The following is a 26389-nucleotide window of genomic DNA, read 5'->3' on the forward strand; positions in this document are numbered from 1 at the left end:
GCCATGTTTCTACAGTAGCCCAGAATGGACAAATCAAACACTGGCTCTAGGGAGGGCTTTTCACACTTTTCGCAAGTTTTGTGGCCACCGTAGGTTCTCCTACACGCTTAGAAGGGGAGGGTGAGTGAGGTGTATGCAGTTGGTTGCAAACTGCAACCTTGCCACTAGATGCCACTAAATCGTACACACTGGCTTATAAGTCTCCCTGCACATCAGGGACAGGTTTATTAGCTGCCCATAACACCTTTACTTTAAATGTTAAGGATTGTTTCATCAGATAATGCATTTTTAGTTGTTGAAAACCTTTTAAAGTCACAGTAGTCATCCCAGTGGGGCTTTGCCAATGTGTTAAAAAAAGCTTATTTTATGCTTCAGTAACCAAATAGTCAGCATTAATGAATTTAAAAGTTATTTGTTTAGTTTTGTAGCTTAATAGTCTTCACATGATTTCCATTTGAGTGTGACAAATTGACCAAATTTGTCATTAGCTACCTTTCCTCGGAGGCAAAGAGATGAGAGTAATAAAGACAGAAATTTAAGAGCAAAAGCTTAACCTTTATTGTTTCAGCATAAATAGTGTCATATTGTATATCTCAACACAGCAAAACTCTCAGCTTGCTTTACTCAGCTGCTTCTTTTCCCTGTAAACAGAGAAAATGGTGTATGTAAGTTAAATTTTAATAAGCTTTAGGTGACAATAATTATAATCAGATAAATTAATTTAAACCTAATACTACGTAAGTAGAATATAGTACTTTAAAGTATCTGCTCTAACATATTGACAGATTTAAATTAAAGAATGATGATCGTTGTTTTGTTTGTTTTTTTATTTACCTTGCCGGAGTCACGGCTCTTTGCTCTCATCTTGTTGACCTGGGACTCTGCAATGTCTGCACGCTCCTCAGCCTCCTCAAGCTCATGCTGGATCTTCCTGCACTTGGACAGATGAACATTGGCCTGCTCCTCCTGGAATTCAAGACATAATAAAATGTTTAAATGTTCAAAAAGACCCGTGTGTAAAATAACTGAATTAGTATGAAGTTCTCATCATTTCAAATAAATGTTTTGCTCTTACCGCTTCCTCAGACTGCCTCTTGTAGGCCTTCACCTTGAGCTGCAGTTTGTCTACCAGATCCTGCAGCCTGGTAATGTTTTTCTTGTCCTCCTCAGTCTGTGGTAGAAAGTATTGATTTGCATGATAAATATTTGTAATGGTTTGTATATTAGATTTATCTGTACATGTTAAGTGTTAATGTGACTGTACCTGGTAGGTGAGTTCCTTCACCCTCCTCTCATATTTGCGAACACCCTTAACAGCATCTGCTCCACGTCTCTGTTCAGCCTCAACCTCTGTCTCCAGCTCACGCACCTTCAGAAAGCCAGAAAATTTATGAAATATTAAGAATCCATATCATCAGGAAGCAGATCCTCCTAACTCTATGAATTTTGGTACTTGCAGGGTGAGCTGTGTCTGTGAGGGTACAATGGCTACCAACATTCCAAGAAAGCAGGGCTGAGAGATAGGGGGGAGCTTTTGTAAGATAGCTTTATAAATTACTAAACCCAAAAAGCAGAGTGGTCAACTGTGTCAAAAGCCTTCGTTAAATCAATAAAACGAGCAGCATAGTGTTTTTTGTTACCTAATGCTGAGACTACATTGTTAATAACTAAAGAAGAAACAGAAATAGTGCTAGGCCTGAAGCCAGACTGAAATGGAGTTAGTATGGAATAAAAAATGATTTCAACTGTTCATTAACAAGTGACTCAAATATTTTAGCAAGACAAGATAGTTTTGAGATTGGATGATAATTATTCGCTACCAACTTTATGGAGAGGAAGAACATGAGCAGTCTTCCAAACTATAGGAATGATGCCAGAGGTAATGCTAAGATTGAAAATATGTCATGTATTCAGAAATGAGCTGTGCTGAGGATTTCAAAGCAAATGGTTCCAGTTTGTCATCACCTGTTCTAATGCAAACAATGGGGTAATGGTCAGTAACACTAAGGTCAAAAACATTACAGGCAGGATATTTCTCTGGTCTGTTTGTCAATTAAGTTTGATTTGAGTCCTTCAGGTTGGAGTGAGTGGGATGTGAAATAAGCTGTGTAAAATTAAAATGAATTAAGATTGTAAAAAAGATCTTCAACATTTATAGATGCTGAGGTAAGTCCGTCTAAATTGGGATCACCAAGGATAATCACCTCATGATCAATCAATAGTGTCATTCATCCAATTTTTGTAAGGCTTCTGAAGGGGCAGAATGAGGTCTCTAGACACCAGTTACTATTACTGAATTATTATGCACCAGATCAATTAAGGAAATTAATTCAAAATATTTAGCACTTGAAACTGAAGTCAACTCAAGTACAGAGAGAGATGATTTTACATATATTGCCACACCATCTCCTTTACCAGCTCTATCTGCCCTGAAAATATTAAAACCACTAAAAGAAACCGTTTGATTTTCTCTTTTTTTCAGCCAAGTCTCTGTTAAAATCATAACATCCAGATGACTTTGAGATAATAGGATACTTGAGTTATCATATTTGTTATGACTTAGTAAACTACATATATTTAGATGTTTTAAGGAACCAAAACCACTTCTAGTCTTAAAATCCTGTGGATCATTTAAATCATTTAAATTAGTGCCTGAAGTAACAAGTGAAGAAGACCCAGAAGTAGTCAACTCTCAACATTAACAGTGATGAGGTTCCTGGGACATGCACCAGACTGTATGACTGCAAATCTCAAGGGGCATCTCCAAGAAATTATCACAGGTATGTTGAAAATGTCTGTCTTGTCTGAGTCCAATATAAGTTACCTGTGTTAGATGTGAACATATCTGTTTGGTTCCACATCAATATGTTTTCATTTGTTTAGCTGTGCAAATTCTTGACTGTCTTACCCTAGACTCGAGTTTCTGGAGCTGCTTCTTGCCACCCTTCATGGCCAGGTTCTCAGCCTCATCCAGGCGGTGCTGCAGGTCCTTAACAGCCACCTCCAGGTTCTTCTTCATCCTCTCCAGGTGAGCACTGGTGTCCTGCTCCTTCTTCAGCTCTTCAGCCATCATTGCAGCCTAGCATAGACAGCATTAAATGTTTATTAGAAAATATCTTGAAAAGGTGCATTTTACTTGAACTAAAATTAAGAACAAATAAAATGTAAACCTACATCAGTGATGGCCTTCTTGGCCTTCTCCTCTGCATTCCTTGCTTCCTGAACAGTGTCATCCACTTCACTCTGGATCTGAACCAAGTCAGTCTCAAGCTTCTTCTTAGTGTTCAGAAGGCTTGTGTTCTAAAAGATAAAAAATATTGTCACTTCAGTCATCAAATGCCAGTACACTCACTTATTTCAGAACTGTTTAGGTTTATGATTTATAGAAAAAATAATTGAAGAAATATTCACCTGAGTGTGCAGAAGTCCAACACGCTCACTGGCATCCACCAGCTCCTGCTCAGCAATTTTGCGGCCTCTCTCTGTCTGTTCCAGGGCAACTCTAAGTTCCTCAATTTCAGCCACCATGAGACCGTTTCTGCGTTCCACCATAGCAGCTTGTTCCTTGATGTCATCCTGGGCTCTGACAGCATCATCAAGGTGCAATTGTGCATCCTGGCGAAAAATCACAGGGAAATATTTACATCAATACCAAAAAGTAGATGCACTGACTGACTATAGTCCATGCAACAATAACTTTGTATAACAATACCTTCAGCTGTGCCTGCACATTCCTCAACTGCTTCTGGGACTCAGCAGCCTGGCGATTGGCATGGCTCAGCTGAATCTCCATCTCGTTCAGATCTCCCTCCATCTTCTTCTTGATTCTCAGGGCATCATTTCTGCTCCTGACCTCAGAATCCAGAGTGCTCTGCATGGAGTCAATCACCCTCTGGCTGTTCCTCTTGATCTGCTCCATCTCCTCATCTTTCTCTGCCAGCTTCCTGTCCACCTCACCTTTAATCTGGTTGAGCTCCAGCTGGACGCGCAGGATCTTAGACTCTTCATGTTCCAGAGTGCCCTAATGATATCAGAAATTAAAATGTTCATCTCTGCCTTCATACTTTCTATAATGTATTCATCCATTATTTGAAATTCCGTTTCAGAAGATCTTCCCGAAAATGTTTTTACCTCAGCCTCTTCAAGAGCTGTCTGGATCTCAGCCTTCTCTGTCTCCACCTGCTTCTTGGACTTCTCCAGCTCATGGATGCTCTTGCCAGTCTCACCAATCTGTTCGGTCAGATCTGAGATCTCCTCTGCAGAGAGATGTATGTGTTTAATGTTGATAAGCCTTAAAATGTAAAATATAAAATTGAAAATAATCTAACTATAGTTGCTAACACAATCTGGTAGGAACTCACGTTGCAGGTTCTTGTTTTCACGCTTCATGGTCTCCAGCTGATCCAGAGCTTCCTCATAAGAGTTCTTCATCTTGAACAGCTCAGTGCTGAGAGAACGAGCCTCCTTCTGAGCTCCTTCAAGCTCTGCCTGACCCTCCTCATACTTTTGTTTCCACTCTGCCAACACCTAAATTGCACAATTTATACAGTAGGGTTACTTATTAATAAATACAATGACAAATAATTGTCATTGTCTTCGTTTTTTGGTCGCACTAAATAAATGGTGGTACCTTGTCAAAGTTCCTCTGCTTTTTGTCCAGGTTGGCGGCCAGCCCATTAGCCCTCTCCACATCAATCATGAGGTCCTCCACCTCACTCTGGAGCCTCTGTTTGGTTTTCTCCAGAGAAGCACACTTGGAGTTCACAGCCTCAATCTGCTCCTCAGCCTCCTGAAGGCGCTGGGCAAGCTTTTTCCTGTTAAAAACATGGGAATTTTGTTTCTCTGTCAAGGATTTACACAAGACTTTGTGAGTTTTGTGAGTGTTTAAATGTGTTTAAAGTATTGATTCAAATACTATTGTCAGTTGAGCTACACTATGATGCTAGCCTTGTGGCCAATTAATTGTTTAAATTTTACTCACTTGGCCTCCTCAAGCTCCTCAGTGCGCTGGATAGCATCGGTTTCATACTTAGTTCTCCACTGAGCCACCTCACTGTTGGCCTTGGACATGCCACGCTGCAGCTCAGCCTTGGCCTCCTGCTCCTCTTCAAACTGCTCCCTCAGCAGATCACAGTCATGGCGGGCTGATTGCAGTCCATGGGCAAGAGCATTCTTGGCCTGGTATCAGAAATATTATTGAATGTGCAAAATTTCTAAATAACTAGTATAAATAATACCCCTTTTACACTCTTATTTCAAGTTTCTTTTACCTTAACCTCCTCTTCAATATGTCTCTTCAGCTCTTCAATCTGCTGTGTGAAGGCCTGTTTGCCTCTGGTCAGCTGGGAGACTAGACCTTCTTTCTCTTCAATTTGACGGCCAAACTCACCTGGTGTGAAAATTGTCATTAAACATTACTTTATGTCCAATTTCTCAGTTATACACTGCAGGTCACTGTAGTTGAATGCTGTTTCATACATACCATTTTCTGTCAGGAGACGTGCTTTCTGTGCACCCAGATCATTGATTTGACGGAGATTTTCATCATTCTTGGTCTTCAGTTCGCTAAGTTGGTCCTCAAGAGTACGGCACAGCTTTTCAAGATTTCCCTGATGAGGAAAGGTTTTCAGTATCAGAGATGAAATTTTATTTATGATACTAGTTACTTGCTGTACTACTTTGGATATTAGCTTAAAACACAGTGGAATGTATTATGCACCTTTGCTTTAGAAACAGCTTCCATGTTGCTGGAGAGGTCATCAATCTCCATCTTGTATTCACTCTTTTCCTTCTCAAGCTTCTGCTTGACACGCTGGAGGTTGTCGATCTGCTCACCCAGCTCAGCAACGCTGTCAGCCTGCTTCTTGCGCAGAGCAGCAGCAGTGGCCTCATGCTGCAGGGTGGCCTCTTCAAGGTCACGGCGGACCTTCTGGAACTCAGCCTCGCGCTTCTTGTTCATCTCAATCTGAGCAGCAGTGGCACCACCGGCCTCCTCCAGCCTCTCACTGATCTCCTCAAGTTCCCTGGAGAGATCAGCTCTCTGCTTCTCAACCTTGGCACGAGCAGCACGCTCAGCCTCAATCTCCTCCTCCAGTTCCTCAATACGGGCCTGTTGAATGTAGATGTGTTGTCTTTCAGTAAACTTTCACTTTTAAAACATACAGTAGGAAATGTACAGAGAAATATTTTATGTAACACTGTATGCGAGTCACCTGAAGCTCCTTGATCTTCTTCTGAAGCTGAGCACCCATTGACTGCTCATCCTCAATCTTGCTAAGGAGCTGACTAGTTTCAAAGTCCTTCCTGTGAAAGTAAAAGAGTGCATAGTAAGACTTTATCCATGCTGTTGGCCATGTCTAGAAACCTTATCATTGTTTTAGTATGAAAACAATTATTTTACTTTTTAATTTTCTCCTCAGACTGCTGTTTGTCGTTCTCAAGATCCATGATAGATTCCTGGGCCAGTTTCAGATCACCCTCAAGCTTTCTCTTGGCTCTCTCCAGGTCCATACGCAGCTTCTTCTCTTGCTCCAGAGAACCCTCAAGCTGCACATTAATACGTAGTTAGTTATATGTATATAGTGTGTAATTATCATGTTCAAGAAGAACCTTGTTTTTTCAATCTAAGTGACTTACATCATCCACTTGCTGCTCAAGCTTGGTCTTTGACTTGGTCAGTGAGTTGACTTTGTCCTCCTCAGCTTGCAGGTCATCAAGAGTCTGCTGATGAGCCTCCTGAAGGGCTTTCTTCTCCTTGGTCAGCTTAGCAATGCTCTCATCCTGAGAGGCCATCTCCTCAGTCAGATTCTTCACCTAAGTTTGCAAGAAAGATGTTGTTATCAATCGTTAACTTTGATAATGTTACTTGATCTGCTATATATAGTAATATTTACAAACCTTGTTCTCAGTGGCATGTTTCTCCTTTTCCACTTTGGCCAAGGTCAGCTCCAGGTCATCAATATCCTTCTTGAGCTCAGAGCATTCATCCTCCAGCTTTCTCTTCTTGGCAGTAAGCTCAGCATTGATTTCCTCTTCATCCTCCAGTCTCTCAGTTGTCTCTTTGAGTTTGGCCTCCAGCTGAATCTTACTCTTGATAAGTCCCTCACATCTCTCCTCAGCATCTGACAGATTCTCTGATTCCTAGTTCACATTGGGAAAAAGGTGTGAGCACTTCAACAGTTTACAGACACAAACTGAAAAAAGGGTTAGGGGTTAGCTGCAGTTCTTTTGGTGTCTACGTACAGATGCTACTTGCAGCTGCAGATCGTTCTTCTCCTGCAGGAGAGACACCATCTTTTCCTCCAGTTCCTTCTTCTTGGCCAGAGCGGTAGCCAAGTCTTTTTCCATCTTCTCATAGTTCTCCTTCATCTGCATCAGCTCCTTCTCAGTTTCAGCACTCTTCAGCAGAGGCTTGATCTTGTAGTACACCTTCATCCATGGCCAGTGTTTGACATTCATGAATGAACGTACGTTGTACTGGATTGTATAGATAGCATCCCTGCAGACAAAAAGTTGCTGTTATGGACAATGTTGTTTTTTGTTGTTTGTGAATTTTTCATACCATGACTGTGTGTACATGATTAGCTGTTTTAAACATGCCTCCTCTCCGTCATCTTCACAAACTCCCTTCTCATGAGGAACCCACGGCAGATAGCCTGAGTCATGGTGACAAGAGATGCCAATTTTTCATCTCTCATTTCCTCAAGGGTACCCAGCAGACCAGCCTTGAAGAACACCTGAACAAACAGAAAATAAAAATGAATGTTTGCACAATAAAATTAAACACTGATACTAGGATGAATTCGGAGATCATACCTAACACCATGTAAAACAATCAAATTGACTAAACGATTTTTGTCTACATGATTCAAGGGTTTAATAAATGGCCACATGCTGGGTGCTCTGGATATATACCAGTGATTAATCATTTGTTTCTTGGCCCATGGTCTAACATAGCACTAAAATCATTAAAATTAGGTAAGTGATTTTCGAGACATTCTGCTAATTAACTGACAAACAAACAAACTGAACAATTAATTCTCCTTTGTAATTATGCCAAAGTAAAATAAGGAAAGTGAGGAGCTAACCTTGGTGTGTCCAAATCTGTACTGGTCATGATCAACATCGATCGAACCAAGCAGCTTCTCTGCAGCCTTCTTGTTGTCAATGAACTGGCCATCAGGGATGACGCTGGCATTCAGTACCTTGTACCTTTTCATTAGAAAGTTTATGGTCACTGTAAGGATTCATTTTGTAGTTTTTTTCAACTATTAGAAGATGTTAAGAACATATTCATTGATACCTCTGCTTGAAGTCACCGTAGAGGATTCTGCTGGGGAAACCTTTTCTGCAGATTCTGATACCCTCCAGCACACCGTTACACCTGAGCTGGTGGATGACCAGGAAGTTCTCCATCAGACCTGTAAGAAAGACATTTCTTATCATTTTTGTGAATAGTCATTCTACTTGTTAAAGCAGCACAAACTTAAGTAAACTGTATCAACAAGATCTAAGATTACATTATCTATGTACCTGGAGTCTTTGACTCATTGGGAATCAGACAGCGCACAAAGTGAGGATGGGTGCTCCTCAAGTTAGTCATCAGCTTGCCCAAGTTCTCCTGTAGATCCAAAACAGTAAATCTGGTCATAAAATGTAACACACGTGAGTTTGAGTATAAACTGAGATATGATGTTATGCCTAGGTTTGCAATGTTAAACCTTACCCTAAACTGTGAAGACACAGTCTGCATAGAACCACCCTTCTTCTTGCCTCCCTTCTTTGCAGTATCTGTTGATAATTTTAAGTAGAAAACATTTTGTTAGAAAGAGACTTCATATTTCCATGAACACATTCTACAGTTAGTTAAAATACACAGTATCTGCAACCTTAAATATGTTTTAGTTTACTGTTGTTAATGTCATACCCTCAGCAACAGCAGGAGGATACAGAAGAGCCAAAAGTTTGACTGGGGACTTCTGGTACAGCTGCAGGACAGACTCATTCAGTGGGTCCTTGTTCTTGTCAAGCCAGCCACTGATATTGTAGTCTACAGTACCAGCATAGTGCACCAGGGAGAAGTGGGCCTCAGCCTTGCCCTTGGCTGGCTTTGGCTTCTCAAATGCTTTATTTTTGCCAAGATGCTGGTCATACAGCTTGTTCTTGAAGGACATGTCTGTGGCCTTGGGGAACATGCACTCCTCTTCAAGGATGGAGAAGATGCCCATGGGCTTTAAAAAAGTGGAAGAAGTTTGTCATTAAAGGAATACATGAAGTTATAGTAATAACAATTACATAGAATCACAAAACCTAATGCTTACCTTTTCAATCAGCTCAATACAGGCAGCCAAGTCCATGCCAAAGTCAATGAACTCCCAGATAATGCCCTCCTTCTTGTACTCTTCTTGCTCCAGCACAAACATGGTGTGGTTGAAGAACTGTTGCAGTTTCTCATTGGTGAAGTTGATGCACAGCTGTTCCATGCTGTTGAACTGTGAGCGGACAAGTGATTAGGATAATCAATGGAAATCAATAATAATACCTTGTCATAAACAAATCAGCTTTGTTAGGAATAAACCTTACATCAAAGATTTCAAAGCCAGCAATATCCAGGACACCAATGAAGAACTGCCTGGACTGTTTAGTGTCCAACATCTGGTTGATACGGATGACCATCCACAAGAACATCCTCTCATAGATGGACTTGGCCAGGGCAGTCACTGAGTTCAGCACCTGAAAAAAGAACAGAGAAAAGATATGATTTGACCAAAGTCTGTCAGTTGTTTTGTAAAATGCTGGATTACTGTTTGTCTGAATTCAATCCATTTACATTTGTGTATTTGTTATAATACAAAAAACTTCTAATGTTCTATGAGATTAGAGCTAGATGTCAAACTACACCTAATATTACAAACCAGCAGGGACTAACACATTTTCTCAATTATATTTTTCCTGATAAAGTCTCCGTTGAATAACTTTAGTGGTGCTAATTTGACTAAACAGTTTTAACATAAATATAACTTGTAAATCAGTGAAAGAAATTGACACCAGTATGTCTTGTTTACCTGAGGTACAGTTTGTCCCTTGGTGACAAACTCATTTCCGACCTTCACTCTGGGATAGCACAGAGCCTTCAGCATGTCAGCAGAGTTTAGACCCAACAAGTAAGCAACCTTGTCAGCATCTGAAAATAGTTTTACAGTTAATAATACAGTATACCTTGTCAGCATCTGAAAATAGTTTTACAGTTAATAATACAGTATGTGACAGAGATTGTCTGTCATGATATAACAGAAACCTGTCTGGTAAAGGACCTTACCCCTTTTCTCAAGCTATTCACTTTTAGATAACACTCAATACTCACCCTCTGTGCCATCAGGCTCAGCCTGCTCCTCACGCTGCTTCTGCTTGAACTTCATGTTACCATGGTGGATGACAGCACCAGTCATTTTGTAGATGCTCATCTTCTCCTCACCACTGAAGCCCAGGATATCAATAGCATTCTGTGTGCAAAGGAGGTGTCCATATGAAACGCATACACTTTATAAAATGCGTTTATTTAAGTATAGTTGTTTTTATGTTGCATTTAATGCATAAAATATTTTAACATCTTTTGAAGATGAGATCACTTACATCGGTGGCCTCCAGCTCAACTTTGTCATCAATGCTGGCCACAGTAAGCTGACCCATGCTGATCATGGGGAAGTCATATGGGTTGGTTGTGATGAGTGACATTTCTGGAGATCAAAAAAGGGTGAAAAGTTCATCATATTATGTTTCATATGAATACTATAAGTAAGTCTAACGTTGTATAACGACTCAGTCTGCTTACCAATCAGCTCAGGCTTGTGGTTGGTCATCATCTGGTAGAAGATGTGGTAGCCTCTCTCATCAGGAAGCTGGAATGTCACTCTAGACTTCTCCAGCAGATCTACAAATGTTGTTCATGAGTCACAATTTGGCCAACTTTCAGTGCAAGTCATATGTATTTAAAATGAGAATTTGCGACTTACATGTCTCAATATCAGCACTAGCCAATTTGCCAGTTGTTCCAAAATGGATTCTGATGAATTTACCCTGTTTGGAACAAAGGAATATTTAATGTTCTTCCACCTGGGCAATGTGCAACAAGACCTTTCTCATGTGTAGAAATTTGGGGTGCAACGGATCATAGTTGATCCGTGATCCGTACGGATCGCCCCCCACGGTTCGGCAAGCATGTGAACCGCGGATTAATTGCAAAATTTAACATCTCATTTAAAATAAAGTAAACAAACTGCTGTAAGTACAAGTCATAGACAGACAGCGCGTCGCTGACAGGGATTTTGAAGAGCCACGACCAAACCAGCATTTAACGGTTCCGTAGTGACATCTGCAGCTTTGTTTACACGCTGTTTAATGTGCTTCAGCTGAGCAGCTAATTAGCTACGTAGCTGCTAACTGACTTTAGCGGTGAATGTTTGATTTGTGGCTCGTTCAACAAGCTGCAGGACAAGACGTGTGTTCATATTTGAAGTTTTGATGATGTGGACACAGGCTGTTGTTTCATTCACTACCATGTTTAAAGGAAGAAGGTATCATGCTTCATATTGCAATTTAATTTAACAATTGAGCTTTGAATATTTAATATAGTTTAAGATTTTATTTAAATATTGGACATCTTGAATGTTGTTTTCATTTAAGACCATGGGCAGGAGTTCCATGCTGTAAGTGTTTAACAGAATATATGGAATACAAAGTTTTGTCGCTTTTTCTTTTTCTTTTTCTGATGCGAGAAATGATCCGATCCGTGACTCAAATCCGTGATACGATCCGAACCGTGAGTTTTGTGACCCGTTGCACCCTTAGTAGAAATTGCTCCATACTTACAAAACGAGAGGAGTTGTCATTTCTCACAGTTTTGGCGTTACCATAGGCCTCCAGCAAGGGATTGGCTGCGATAATCTGATCCTCCAGTGACCCCTACAATGCAGGATTAGAGTTGATATCAGCCAAGGACTTGATTTTTTTCTCCTGGGAACATATTCTATAATTTTAGGAATGTTAACATACCTGTATCTTTCCTGTGTCCTTCTTCTTGTCTCCACCAACTGAGATTGTTGCAAAGTACTGGATGACACGCTTGGTGTTCACAGTCTTTCCAGCACCAGATTCTCCACTGGATATAGACACAAACTCATAAGAATTTGATCAAGATATTTGATTATATTGTAAAGTTCAACGAATGTAACACTTACGTGATCAAGACAGACTGGTTCTCCCTATCTGTAAAAATGAAAAACAAAGCAATTAACTGTATTTCTGCAAAAGAAACCTCCCTGTACTGATAAATTCTACATTGTTAAGGACATACCACAAAGCATGAACTGATAAGCGTTGTCAGAGACAGAGAAGATGTGGGGTGGAGCCTCCATACGCTTCTTGCCTCTATAGGCGCTTACAACTTCAGCATCGTACACTGGGAGCCACTTGTAGGGGTTCACAGTGGCGCAGAACAACCCAGAGTAGGTCTGAAAGTGATCATGGAGACATTACAGTTAACTTCATGTTTTCTACAAGCACTGTAGAGTAATTTTCAATATTTCTATTTGCTCAGTATCAGATTGTCTTACGTAGATCATCCATGCTGCATAACGCTCTTTGAGGTTATACAAGACAGAGGCTTCATTGAGATGGGTCATCATGGCCATGTCCTCAATTTTGTCAAACTTGGGAGGGTTCATTGGACAGACGTCATCTTCTTTAACTGTCCTCTCCTGGAACAGGACATTGTTCACAATGAGAACTGATCACATTTATCTCCCATTTGAGTCAGACTGTATGATACCAACCTCCTGTGTGTCCAGGACTTTGACGGTGACTTTGCCACCCTCTTTCTTGAGTATTGTTGCCTTCAGGTACAGCTCTTTGGCATCGGCCACATAGCAGGCTGTCTTGGCATCAAATGGTTTGTTTTGAGCCTCAAGCCTCTCCTTCTCTGGTTTACGGAGATAAATGGCAGCTTTGCCATAAAGGGCCATTTCCGCGTCCGTACTCATGGTGGCGGCTTATGTCTAACAAGTCAAAAAATAGCAATCTTAGTCTGATTTTCTGTTCCTGTTGTTCAAAAATATCTGTGTTCTGGGTATACACCAATCAACCTCAAAACAATGTCTTTGCATATTCATAGGTGGTCTTCTGCTCAGTAAAAGCTTTTCATTCTGACCTTATAGTTATACAACAATATTTGAGTTTTGTCCAAATTGGATGAAGAATACACAAGGTCACTGATTCAACATGCACAAACTTTAACATTATGTTAAAAAAATCATCAGTGGTAAAAGTTGTACATACCTTACCCCTACTCTCAGTGAAAAGAATGTTATATTCCACAATCCTGTTGAAAACATTAGATTTTAGTCAGTGCAGAAAACAACAAATTAATAAGAATTGTTAAAATGTAACACACTCCTACACTATTTATTGTACTATTTATTAAGTTACAAGAAAAAATAAATATATATATATATATATATATATATATATATATATATATATATAATATATATTTAATAAAAATTCCCTATGTTGTAAACTAATATCTAGAATGAGAAATACATTTCAATAGTACAATGTTCAACAGCAGAGAACCTCACCACAAGCAGGAACGTCACTAGTCTTCTACCACACAGCCTGGAGCTCCTCTTCCACCCCTTATATTTGCCTGGTTTGCTTACAAAGCAAAGGTTAAGGAAGGGTTACATGCCAAATATGGGTAGAATGATAGTTGAGACATAGAGCATTTGAAATATTTTGCTGATACTTGTAATTTGGGAGAATTCCTACTTCAAATAATTTTGAGTAATTTTGAAACACTTTAATATATATAAATATAAGCAGTAAATGTAATAATTGTTTAATATAAAAAATGTGAATAAAATGATTACACTTCACAGGAATCTGTAGTATTATCACTCACATATTAAGGTATAAACACCTTTAAAAGATTAAGTCCATGAGTGTGTTATATTGACCCAATGTGTCCCCATACCAAAAAGCATCCAGACATCAAAAACGCGTGAGAGGTGGATGAGTTGTCATAATGGTCTCTAATTTTTTTTTTTTTTTCGCTTGTGAAAAGCTGGTGGCTGGACTTTTTATGTTTGCATTGTGCTTTTGTTTGATAATTTATGCGTCTGAATAAACCTGATTGTGCTGAGGTGAGTGGAGCACATTACTTTGTTTTTATACAGATTAGTGACAGTGGTTTTGGTACTTGTTTTGACATGATATTGTGATTGATTTTTCCAAGCTAATGGCTTTTATTATATGTAACTTTTATTGAAAGTTATATATAATATAACTTTAATAAAAGTTGTAAAAGTTATATATTTTATATGCAATCTTTTTAATGACTAATTTAGCCAAAATTTAATTTAATATTATTATTTTTAATTGTTACATTTAAAACATAATAATAATAAAATTGTATTATTTAAATTTATTTATTTATTTTTTATTTTTATTTTATTTTTTTATTTTTCCATTTTATTCAACATGTTAATGTAGAAAAATTGCACATTTATTTTTTTTCTTCTAAACTAACACACATTCACAACTAACATTAACATGATTTCACAAGAATGTCGCTGTCTCCTGAAACGTACATTCAATGGGGTTCCAAGCTCCATTATTTGTTATTAGAAAAGATTATGTCTACATCGTAGGGTGAGTTTGATTTAGTAGTCAGTTGTCAGCTAACATGGGGTGCATTGAGGAGCACATACGGTGTCTTTGAAGCTGCATTTGTTGGGGGCCCTCTGTCGTACTCCATCATGTCATTTGAGTAGTTTTAAAGGAGGTGAAAGAAGTGGGCATGTCATCGAAGAGTGGGAACGTGCAAGGCTCGCCCTGGATTGGTTGACTGTATATTGATCTAAACTGATTACTGATCTAAACTTAAGAAGAGATAATGTGTTAAAATGTTGCCATGACCCTGCATTTACTCACTTGGATGCCACAAAATGTCTTTTAATGGTGTAATATGTAGTTATATTACTTATTATTTCAAAGATGTTTGTCATAAGTTAATTTTCAAAATGTTACATTTACACAAATGTACGATCTATTTTGCATCTGACAAGACTATTGCACTTCTGCCAACTACTGCTGCATTTAGAAAATCAACATGTTATCTAACTGTGTTTATTTGCTCTATGTGTGAATATAAATATCTGCTGTCAGTTGCTGCAGACAAACACTTGAGTGTTAACTGATACTTGAGTTAGTTCACATTGTGGTTAGATGTCTACAAGATGTGGTTAAATTGTTCATAATTAGACCATTTATACAGCACATCATTGCACAGCCTTATTGTATGTATCATATAGTTTTTTTTGTTGTTTTTTTTTATTTTTATTAAAAATGCATTAAAAATATATATACAGTATATATATGTACTGTATATATATGCTCCAGATTCCTGAAGAGGTAGTTTTATTCAGACTTAGCCCTGTTTCTCAACAAATTATGTTTAACAATATTTAATGCTCTGATGACAGTTGGCCAACCAAACCAGTAACTGTGAACATGATTGATGGCTCACAGTGAAGCCCTCCCACTGCAGAATTTACCTCACTCAGTCAAAATCTAAAGCCATATACCCTTTAAGCTACATTGATAAGAACAAGCAAAACTACTATTTACACATGTTACATTCTGATGTTTTTGACAGTATTAAATGAGAAAATCTATGACAGATTTTGATTTGAGTTCCTCAGTTAATTTTGTGCCACTAGGAGTAAAAGGGATGAGCATCATCTGTTCATTTCACACAACAGTCCACCTGATTTGAATGTAATCATTAATTATTATAGTACATACTGTATGTGTTGAAGTTCTTTCGTTACATGTTTTCTTGTAAGCTAACGCAACATTTGGTGTGCTGTGTCTACCTAAGTATGCCATCTCAATGTAATTAGATAGCTGTCAGAGAATTGAGAATGAAGACAGAAGCTATAGGAGGTCAGGGGTCAGGTGGTGGGGGTTGGTGTTTTGAGGCACAAGGCAGTTGTTGAAGTAACTGTAAAAGGCTGGTCAGCAAACTGGTTACCAAAGTGAGATAGCGTAGTACAGTATTGCCTTTGACCAATCATGGTATAATCTATTTGTGTGCATAAAAAGAGGATAAAAATGGACTGCCGCTCACCACGGGTAGAGAAGGAATGAGCAGATAGATGGGATCTTGTTGATTCAGTCTCCCTGAGAATATTTACAAACCAGCTTTGAGCATTAGACTCAGTTGTAGTGATCAGTTCCTGTTGTTTAGCACCACAACAGTTCTTAGTAGATACATATCACGAGTGCTTTTAACTTCAATTCAAATTATTGGTATTGTCTTCAGGCATGTCACAGTTTGAATAGTCAAACACAGGAGTAACTAATATCATTAATAATGGCTGCATACCATTAACTTGTGCTGTAATATGCATGCTGGTTGACTGGTACACCTTCATTGTCATTTTTGTCATTTTTACACCAGTACTATTCCGGGCATGATAAGTCAAAATGTCCACCATAAGAATGGCCAGATCTTTTAGGAGAAGTGCCCCAGGTCATTTTGCCTTCCCCTCTCTGCTTCATCAAATAATGAAAGTAGATGCCCAATTAAAACAGGCATCAGGTGTTTTTCTGGATCATGAACAGATCGTAGTGATATCTGGTCATCTCTTATAATCTCAGACTGCTCGAAATCAGATCATAGCTACAAGCATGTATTAATATACGTGGATGAAGTAAAACTTCAGAGATCCTGAGAGGAAAAGATGAGGCACTGTGGCTCAGCACAGCTGACCCCAGATAACCTATTTGGAGCGAAAACGAAAGCAAAACTTAATTCCTTGTCTTAACTTTCGTTTTAAAATAACAGACTGCCCGGCTGCGGTGAGATGCAGTCTGCCACAACAGTTATTGGTGAGTTCTTGTTTTATTTCTTAGTCTCAGTTTACTCTCTACTGAATAAGAACCGCAGCGAAGCCTAAAAACTTGTTTCTGTGGCGATGCAGATAAAAAGACTCAGCGCACTGCGATGTGTTACCTTAAATGACCTCGTCTCTAGTCACTCAGCCTGGAAGATACCAGGAGAAAACGCGCACTGGCTGCGCTGCTTTATATATGCATATTGTATGTTGTGTATGTTGTATGCTTCATAGTCGACCAAAAGACAAACGTATAGCTCGTGCGCACGAGCTACGTAGCTTATTATAGAAAAACACGAAAGTGCTGAGAAAGCGCACGCGCACGTTGTTTGAGATGTGATATCTGATAAAAATTCTTCACGACTATTGACGTAAACCTAACTATTGATCATTTGTCTGTTTCTTATTATTAATTCACAGAAGTGAGTTTTAAACTGAGTTGTTCTTCAGAGGAGCGCTTTACTGAACAAGATATAAAAATAAAAAGCCAAAGGAAACGTAATGGATGTTTAATTAGATACATGTAAAAGAAGCTTCTGGGTGGAGCCGACCTCAGCTAGAGCACGCATTTGAAAAAGTTTTTACGTGTAAGCAAAATAAAGGCTGTTAAGTGAAGTTCCTTTAAGAAATTAGATTTGTAAATTCATAAAATAGCAGCATTAGTCCACCTCTTCTTTTTGTTGTAATGTATTCATTAGTTGAAGTTGTCTTTTAGGTGTGAGATTGTGTGTGAATGTATACACTGTATGTATTTGTGCTTGTGCTTCATATTTTCGTGTTTGTGTCCCAGCTGATGGAGTCTGACCATGGATGAGGAGGGTGGCCCTGATGAGGAAAATGTAAACTCCGTCTTGGCACAAGAATCCTCAGAGCTCCTTCGGATCCTTAGCAGTCAGTCACCCACAGTCATAATGGAGTTGTGCCAAATGATACCTAGTGATGCACGATATAACATCAACCAGCTGGTCCTCTCCAGCTCTTCAGCAGCAGCAGCAACCATGTTGGAGTACTTCAAGACTGCCAACGCTGCAGACTGTCGCACCTTCCTTCAGAGCATGTGTATGTTGTGTGAGAACATCCCTATGCATCTGGAGTCACAGCTCATATCAGTGGCTGGATATACAACCAGTGAGTATGAGATGATGTTATAAATGTTGACAAGTGATGCAAGTCCTTGGCTAAAAGGTTTATGCAGTCAGAGCATCCCCAGTCACCTTCAGTTGGCCTACAGACAGTCCACAACTGGCTGTAAAACACAACAAAAATTAATTTCAGTCATTAAAGAGGTAGTATTTAGTTTCATACACATACATCATGTATGAGTCTCAGACATGTATTATGAGAAGTTATAGTTCAGTGTCTTAAGGACAGTCTATAAATGGCAGGAAAGCTGTAAAATTTTTGTGTGTGTGTGTTGTAAGGGTAAGGTAACAAAAAGACCACAGGGTGCACTGCAGGGCAACTGCTGCTGCATTTCTGCTGTTGGTTGAAACGGAAGTGATTTGGATAGTTTTTTTCTTTCTTTCTGTTTTCTCTTTTGTTCATGATAGCTTATAATAAGTTCCCTCTGTTGCAGCTTGGTAAGGGTGTGGCCAGAAGTGCAACACCATAGAGAGCAATGCAGCAGTATATTTCAGCCCCAGAACCTTTATTCCACTAATCAACTAAATAAGAGCCCAATTAGAAAACATGTCTGTTGAAAGAACAAATTGGCTCTTTCTCTTTTGCTCGCTCATTTGAGTTAGACAAGTTCATCTAATTTTTGGTGGTTACAGGTGGTTAATCTTCTACTGTTTAATATCTGTGGGAGTAGCATGCCCTGATTAAACTGTAACTTAAGCACAACACTCAACCATAAACGGTGTCTAGCCCTGGTGTGGTTATTGCCGACATTGGCACATACAGTGTATGGTTGTCATGCCAATGTCTCCTTTTACTGCACAATCTGTCAAAATGATACTTAACCAATCATGTTATTGAGTGCTCATGTAAATACTCTTGTTGGTTCATCAGTGAGATTATCAATGTTGATTTACCCTTTAAATATAACTATTCAATATTTTGTGTCTCAGTAATTTATTTATTTTTGCGTTACTAATTTGGATAGCATAGCAGGCTACAAAACTATATTTTTTTCAGTCTCTTGTGCTGCAAATCAAACAATACCTGCAACCTGTCTCTCACTTTTTACTTAAATGACGTTTTCCACAAAGCCATATATATGTTCCACATTTTGTTCTGTTCACTGCATGTAGTGGGATAACGAATAATAAGTGATACATGTACTAGTGTTTTTGCTGGCCTGGCTAACAGTATGTCAATGTGTTTGTCTGTCCAGTTGATGACATACAGTCTCCAGCCACAGAAGCAGTGTCTCTGAGAAACACAGGTAGTTAACATTTGTTTGTCTGTCTGTCTGTGCGAGTGTGAGAATTTATACAGGTGTGAATGTGCATGTGTATAAAGATGTGTACTTATGCAAGCCTTTACTGGTAGCCTATGTGTGAACACCTGCCGTATACAGTGTGTAGAGTGTGTTCTGTTGATTGTGTAAGTTGTTCTGCTTTATTTACAGCCTTTCAGAACCACCTTTCTATACATCTAAAGGTTTAATCAGGTGACATTTCTTCAGTTCACTTAACTTGAGGCTACCCACAGTACTGTTTCACCTACAGTACTGTGCTGTGTCTGTGTTGGAGAATTTGCATATGGAGCACGGCACACCTAACACACCTTGTAAAACAAGATGTGGCTCATCTGAAAGACATTAAAGAAATTAAAATAATCTGTCAAGCATGTTTTTTCCTTGAAGAAGCTGCAGTACCAAACTATCTATTTTTAGGTGAAAAATGTGTTTCTTTACTTGGCATTTGTTTCTTTATTTAGTTCATAGTGAAGCATTCCACAGCAGGTAGTGTCATGGTTAGCTTGCACGTTAATTACAAACTGAAGTGTAAAAATGAAAATGAAAGGTAACTGATCTCCACGCAGCAGTCTGTCTAGCAACAATCGGCCTATATTTATTAAATATTATAACATCTCTCTTTTGTTTCACTTTGGGAATCCCCCACAATCCCGTTTGATTCTTTGCCTCCACCTCAAAATGATTTAGAAAGTAAAAGTGAAGGATAGTTGTTATGCCAGATATTCAAAACTCCTGCATTGCATTAGATAGTATTAGTGTGTAATTCACTCTAGTTTTCCCCAGTATTTATATGTGTGTTTTGTATGTGTTTTTTTTCTGTAGATGGTTGTGAAATTTCCACTTGCAGTGTAACAGAGGGGAAGTCATCATTGCCTCATGCAGAGCAGCACCTGACTAAACGCCCACGGATTGGTACTCAGGACACTTCAACCTTTTTAGATTGCAGCTACATTCACATGCACAAACTAACCGTACAAATAGCTATTCACTGGTTAAAGTCCAAGGATTAGAACTGGGTACAGTGTGGCAGTGTCAGCCTTGCTCCAAATTTATCTCATCGACTATCGCAACAAAATTGGCATAAATTCCCTGCTTCCTGAAAAGTCAATAAAACTGTTAACAAAGTACCTTGAACGACACACAAGGTAATTTATTACTCTTCGTGTTGTGATTTTTTTTTTTTTTTAATTTTAAGGAATTAGTTAAACTCTCTCTTTTTCAGACTTTTTGTTGTATGTGCAGTGAGCTACTCTTACTGGAATGACTGGCTTCCATTTGAAACATTTCATCCAGTTCTGATAATAAATCTAAGTTAAAGTTTTTTCAATTGTTCGGTGAAGAGAGAGCTCAGCATCGCGCAGCGTGCAGCCGCCCTACAGAAAATGCGCTGCAATCAGCATCTATTTTCAGAGCGCTTTTTGGTGCGGCTGTTCCGAGCGCATCATGTTGAAAATATCTGAACTTTTCAAAAAGGCGCTGGTGTCATCAGCGTCGCTCCTTTTCAGGCATCCCATCATATATTAGATATGGCGTCCTCAAACAAATAGATAGTAGCCTAAGAATGACAAATGGATAATTAAATCAAAAGGGGCGATGCTAGTCTATCATACAACGGCGCTGTTGTCAAGATATTGTTGTCATAGAAACAAAACCCGTGCGCAGCGTTTTTCCCCCCTCTCCGCTCCCCAGCGCCCTGCCAGACACAAACGCCATATGGACACACACCAACTGTTGCTTGCCACCAACATCAACGTGTAACTATAGAACTGAGTTTGCATCGGCAGTAAAATTTTATGAGAAGTATTCATTCCACAGTGATGTGTTAATTATAGTAGTAAAGCAGGTATCTTAAGGTGCTTTTTAATGAGTATTACGTTACCAGGGTTAACCCTGCTCTGATGTCTGCGGTCTTAAGAGTTTATTAGTTTCCTACTGAGACTTGACTCCAAAAATCACAACTGTGGGGACAATGAACAGTTTTTTGCACTGGGAGCTTTCATAGTTTGGATTTTATTGTTCTGGTTTTTGTTGATGTTCAGCCAAGCATCTAATTAATTACATTTTGGAATTTTTGTTTTGGATTACACACACACACACACACAACTTTTCAAACCAAATAATCCTGTTTCTTGTACTTTTTTAATAAACTTTGTATTTTGCATGTCAAGTGCTCTAAAATAATTGTATATGTCACCACCTATGTTTGGGAATTTGTCTCTTGACACTGCAATTAAATTATTACAAAAGGGATCGTCTGCCCCTGTAGGACGTGGTATATTTAGAAAAAAGGGCTGCTATTTATTTGTGCATTGTAACTTTGCATCTCCACAAGATGTTTTCTCCATGATGAATAATGAATAATTTGATATACCCACAGATCACTGGGAGCATTACATTGCTGCAGTGATGAATTTGCTGCTGAGGAGGTGGGAACGACTGAGAGAGCACCTGGTGCAGGATGTCCAGCTGGAGAATGTGTGGGTTGGCCTAAAAGCAGCCAACAGAGGCAGGGACAGACCGGATCAAACCCCTGGGTCATCAGACAGAGGGGGTAGAACGCCAGGTGAGTGCCACGTCCTTTTATTGTACACCAAAAATCTACCAAATGTGTGATAAGTTAATATTCTTTCTTCATCTTAAATATGGGAGATTTTATGAATGTACTTCAATGTAGTACATGCAAGTGAATAAAAACTGACTTTAAAGGGGTGAAAATGGAAGAAAACACCCAACCTAGAAAAAAATGCATCTTCATTTGAGTGGCCTGGTCGTTCTGACAGAAATTTAATAGACATGCAAAATTAAAGTGTGCTGTCCACTGATAAAATACATTATTCACCTAACTCAGAGCCTGATGGGGATTATGGATCTATGGAATCTAGAGTGACATTGGAGACCTTCCTCCAAGGATCTGCAGGAAAGGTGACAGTTCTCATTGGCCAGGCTGGATCAGGAAAAACTCTGCTCATGTCTCATTTAGGAGAGCAGTGGGCACATGGCCTTGTAAGCTCACCTTTTTGTTTCTCATCATTAAATAAATGTTTACATTATTATTAGGTATGTCTGGTATCGCCTTGCTGGATTGGTGAAGGCAAAATGTATCACCTGGAACCTATTCCTGACATATAGCATACAGTGAGGGGTGCACAAACACAAACAAGTAAACAGCAGCTAGCAGTTTCACTTAATGATAACCACACTGACAGTGTGCATCAGCTAGCAGAGTTCGCTACAGGTCAAAATGGTCCCATTGCCTCTAGCAGCATTACTCAGGTGTGGTGCAAAGTAAGTGAAGTCTGTTGGTTTTAGAACACATTTGAAGTTTTCAGTTTTTTGTAGAGCTAATCAGCTGTCATTTGTCTAATATCAAAACTTTATTGACCTCACCTAATGTATACTGGGTACTGTATCAGCACGCAGTATGAGAGATACTCAATATTTGTTGCCTTGGATCAGGATCTATTGATTATATATTAGTATGTCTTAATAATTAGTCATTTTTCTAAACTTTTCTTCCTCTCCTTGGTTCAATTTGTAATTTGTCTTTATTTTATTCTCTCTCTCCCCCCTTCCCTCTCTCTGTTTCAATCCCTCTCTTATCATCCAGGGCTTTGTCCCTTCATCCTACCTGTTTGTCCTGCTGGAGTTTCGTCAGCTCAACCTACTGTCACACCCTCTCACCCTGTCTGAGTTGCTGTTCCGAGTCTACCTCCCTCCAAATGGGTGCCACGATGAAATGGTATGCAGGTAGCAATAGGAGACCCGCAGCTTTACAAATGTCTGACTTTTCTGATGTAAAATGTGAAAGTACAATGTTAATCATCCTACCAACATATTTAACATACAAGGACTACCGACAAGGGTCCCTGGGGACCCCAAGAATAAACTACTGTAAGAAACAACCATCATAGCAAAAAGTTAACTCATTTCTCCTCAAAACATTATTGGTTACATAATTAATGTAAAAAAACCAGATTATTATTGCAGGAAAGTTACAGTTAATTTGCATATTGTGTAAAGCAAAAATATATACTTTTCTTCAATACAAATTGCAACTTTTATCCCAAGTACAATCTTTCCACAAAGCCTTCAAAATGGCTGACAGAGTGCCCCGACCCCCCTGATAGTGTGTGATCCATGGCAAACATGAACTCAATAAATAGTTCTATCTGTTAAAACTGCAGAGGCTGAATTGGATGCTTTTGACTGGAGTCCCTCCCCGACCCCAGTACATTGGTATTTTTTTTAAAAAGCACTAATTAAAACAGGAACAGAAAACAATGATATGAAAGCATTAGGATCAAATTGATTGACAAAGTCACTAAACATTGGAATGATAAAATAAAGCACCTGTGAGATATGACAAAAAGTATACCTCTGGGGTCTGCGGGTACCCCAGTGGGTAGGATTAAGGTTAAATATGCTGTCATTATTAGCTGATTATATTTAGCACTTATAGCAGTCCTGTACTGAGATTAAGTGTGGTAAGATTGCTCTAATGTTAATTGGCAGTTCATTAGGGGCTTTATTAATAAAGTTTTCTAGTGTTAATATTGGTCCTACTGTTAAATTTAGAGATTAGAGCTATGCTATTTTCTACACAAGTCCACTTTAATTTGTAATTAAATGCAACAGCTTCTAAAGTGAAGAAGTGTAAAGAATTTGGAGGAGGGGGCAGATGAGGAATGTCAAGAAGTGAAGGCGAGTCAAAAGCTATTTATACTTAAAAACAGGTTTCAGTAAAGTGCTATAAATAGGTGTGTGCAGGTACAGTTTGATGGATGTGGTTGGGAAATTTGCATCTCTCATGCAAATAACTACTTGTTATTATACCCTTAAAGGTATTTCACAAGCTCAGTTTAGTTAATGTCCACTGGATATGTTCACCAGTCAAAAGAATATGCTTGAAATATTCATTCAAATTAAATTAAAATTAAAGTTTACGTTTTTGATATTACCGCTAAACCGCACTCTGTTTCAACACCTGAAACAAACACGTCATGGCCACTATTGTATGTCTTTAAAGTCATCTAGATGCACTAATACACTGTCCTTGCGACTCTTTAATTTTATGTTTTTGAACAGCGAGCCATTTTGGATTACCTCATTTCCAATCCAGAGCAAAGCTGTTGGGTGCTGGATGGCTATGATGAGTTTCATAGCAAGGTCACCAGACAAGAGGTGCAGAGAGAACAGTTGAACCCAGAAACACCTCTGCCTGTCGCAGACCTAATCTCAGGGTTGTTAAACCGTCAGCTTCTTCCGGGATGCACTGTGGTGGTCACCTGTCGTGTGCGAGACGTCATCGATTTGGAAGGCGTATCAGATAAAGTGGGGCAGCTGCTGGGGTGGGACCGCCACCAGATCAAGGAGTATGTGGACAACTTCTTTGGAGTAAAAGGTGAAGACTTGCATACTTTTATATTTACATTGTGATGTTTGTTGTTTTATTAAAATATATTTCAGTGTCTTTTGTCTAGCTTGTTGATCAGTCACATACATACACACTCAGCTGTCAGGCACTTGGAAACAGTCAAAATGCGGTCTGCAGTGAAGATGTCAGAAGATGCAGTTGTAACTCATTTCCATTCGTCATTTCATTCATGGCAGAAACATCCGGTTAAACGGGGCTAACTAAACGCTGACTGACTCTAAAAGACACACCATAAACTGACTTGAAGACACTCACTAGCCTAGCAACAGCAAGGATACAAACATCCCATAATGCAACACTCACTGTAGGAGCTGGTGTTACAGTGGTACTCTCTCCATTCAAATGATCCTGTGAACACGTAATTGTCTAGTCCTCAGAATAAAACGACCCTCACTTTTTCGGTTTCCAGAATAAAATATTGTCTTACATTCAGGCCAATAAGGTATTGCTTAGCCTGGGAAACCAGTTTTAAAATGTGTTCTGTGTCCAAAGTCTGATAAAATAACCCCTGATGTTTCATTAAGTAGACTATGAATTATCAAGTTGCATTATGGGAAGTGTAGGATCCAGCATTTTTTGGAGCTTGACCAGTATTCGGGATTTAAAGTCAGGATATGTTGGCCTCTTTTGCATGTCACCCAGCTTTAAGCATGTATTTAGTGTGCATCACAGAATTGCTGGTGTACCCCTTCAAGACCTCATGTACCAGTAGATCAGTAGATCATTGCAAAAAGGCTGTATCATGTGTTTTTAGAATAGATTACAAATAAATTGCAATAAAAAAAGAAAAAAAAATAGGTTTATTGGACTCAATTGAACCCGTACAAAGCAATTTTCTTGTGTATATTTTGACATTGACCTTTTACAACCACACAAGTGTTTTATTGGCGGAAATTACATTAGATCATTAAACTTGATGCAATAAAAATAATTTAACAGGTGCCACAGAATGAGGAGACTCAGGGATCAATCGATCAAGCTCTCTCATGAGATGAGGTGTAATCAGCCTAAATAAGTGAAAACACCTGTGTGGGTCTGCCTTATGTGTCTGTGGGCTTTAACTAATTTATATCTCAACTGCAAAGGTCACTCAACAAGCAGAACTCTTGGGGTCCAGGCAGCAGATCTCCTCCTTTCTAATCGACACCTCCTTACCATGTCCTCCCTCCCTGCCCTCTGCAACATCTGCTGCATCTGTCTGGAGCATTTACTGCTGGAATGTAAAGAGGAAGGGACAAGAGCTAGATCCAGAGACGGGAGAGAAGAGAAAGGAAGCAAGGAAAGAAAAGAAGTGATGGAGAAGGAGGTAAAACGAGTGCAGATCCAAGGAGGAACAAGAGGAGGGCGTGAAGATGTAGTGATGGATGGGACAAATGGCACAGCCCAGCTACCTCCCACGCCACCTCAGATACCCAGCACACTTACCCAGGTCTACTTCACTGTCCTTGGTGCATTTCTGAGCCATGACCCTGATAAAGGAGGAAGAAATGTCAAGCTAAAGCCCGCAAGTTTTCCACAGAGGTGAAGGTTCTTTAGAGCACTTAACTTATTAACACCACTTCACACCATCAGCGG

General features: G+C 39.2%; 2 protein-coding genes and 1 long non-coding RNA gene across 5 annotated transcripts in view; 2 read left to right on the forward strand and 1 right to left on the reverse strand.

Moving 5' to 3' along the window:
• LOC121897796 overlaps window positions 1–2934 on the forward strand; it is a 48334-nt gene extending 45400 nt beyond the window's left edge. For 2 of the 3 annotated variants that reach the window (XR_006096287.1, XR_006096285.1), the window contains one exon: window positions 906–1074. This is a non-coding gene — a long non-coding RNA (uncharacterized LOC121897796). The other variant, XR_006096286.1, reaches the window with a different exon arrangement.
• Window positions 535–13441, reverse strand: LOC121897791 (myosin heavy chain, fast skeletal muscle-like). Its single transcript, XM_042412516.1, has 39 exons — window positions 12831–13441; window positions 12612–12755; window positions 12353–12509; window positions 12237–12264; window positions 12052–12157; window positions 11869–11961; window positions 11013–11076; window positions 10832–10930; window positions 10633–10736; window positions 10364–10502; window positions 10065–10183; window positions 9583–9732; window positions 9321–9491; window positions 8927–9230; window positions 8726–8790; window positions 8533–8620; window positions 8303–8420; window positions 8088–8211; window positions 7600–7736; window positions 7243–7498; window positions 6898–7140; window positions 6637–6813; window positions 6401–6546; window positions 6213–6303; window positions 5720–6109; window positions 5483–5609; window positions 5271–5389; window positions 4982–5178; window positions 4631–4814; window positions 4362–4527; window positions 4132–4256; window positions 3713–4021; window positions 3412–3615; window positions 3175–3300; window positions 2909–3079; window positions 1265–1369; window positions 1076–1171; window positions 835–966; window positions 535–641 (listed from the first exon to the last, which is right to left on the reverse strand). Exons 1-39 carry the CDS (start codon window positions 13035–13037, stop codon window positions 621–623), a joined length of 5802 nt encoding a protein of 1933 aa, XP_042268450.1. The 5' UTR covers window positions 13038–13441; the 3' UTR covers window positions 535–620.
• Window positions 13442–16900: 3459 nt separating this feature from the next.
• nlrc5 (NLR family, CARD domain containing 5) overlaps window positions 16901–26389 on the forward strand; it is a 34557-nt gene continuing 25068 nt past the window's right edge. Inside the window, exons 1-9 of the mRNA XM_042412521.1 lie at window positions 16901–16950; window positions 17746–18083; window positions 19294–19344; window positions 20203–20292; window positions 21758–21943; window positions 22229–22383; window positions 22988–23119; window positions 24466–24781; window positions 25900–26335. Coding sequence (XP_042268455.1) covers window positions 17762–18083; window positions 19294–19344; window positions 20203–20292; window positions 21758–21943; window positions 22229–22383; window positions 22988–23119; window positions 24466–24781; window positions 25900–26335 — 1688 coding nt within the window. The 5' untranslated portion in view covers window positions 16901–16950; window positions 17746–17761. The remainder of the gene's footprint in view (window positions 16951–17745; window positions 18084–19293; window positions 19345–20202; window positions 20293–21757; window positions 21944–22228; window positions 22384–22987; window positions 23120–24465; window positions 24782–25899; window positions 26336–26389) is intronic.

This window comes from Thunnus maccoyii, chromosome 5, assembly GCF_910596095.1.
Source record: "Thunnus maccoyii chromosome 5, fThuMac1.1, whole genome shotgun sequence".
Taxonomy (NCBI): Eukaryota; Metazoa; Chordata; class Actinopteri; order Scombriformes; family Scombridae; genus Thunnus; species Thunnus maccoyii.

What these genes read in the sequence shown, in the direction of transcription:
- LOC121897791 (XM_042412516.1), bottom strand. Translation starts at nt 13,037, where the DNA reads ATGAGTACGGACGCGGAAATGGCCCTTTATGGCAAAGCTGCCATTTAT. An exon ending in ATGCAGCATGGATGATCTAC is followed by an intron (nt 12,510 to 12,611) that starts GTAAGACAATCT and finishes GATCACTTTCAG; the next exon opens with ACCTACTCTGGGTTGTTCTG. An exon ending in TCCAGAAACTCGAGTCTAGG is followed by an intron (nt 1,370 to 2,908) that starts GTAAGACAGTCA and finishes GGCTTTCTGAAG; the next exon opens with GTGCGTGAGCTGGAGACAGA.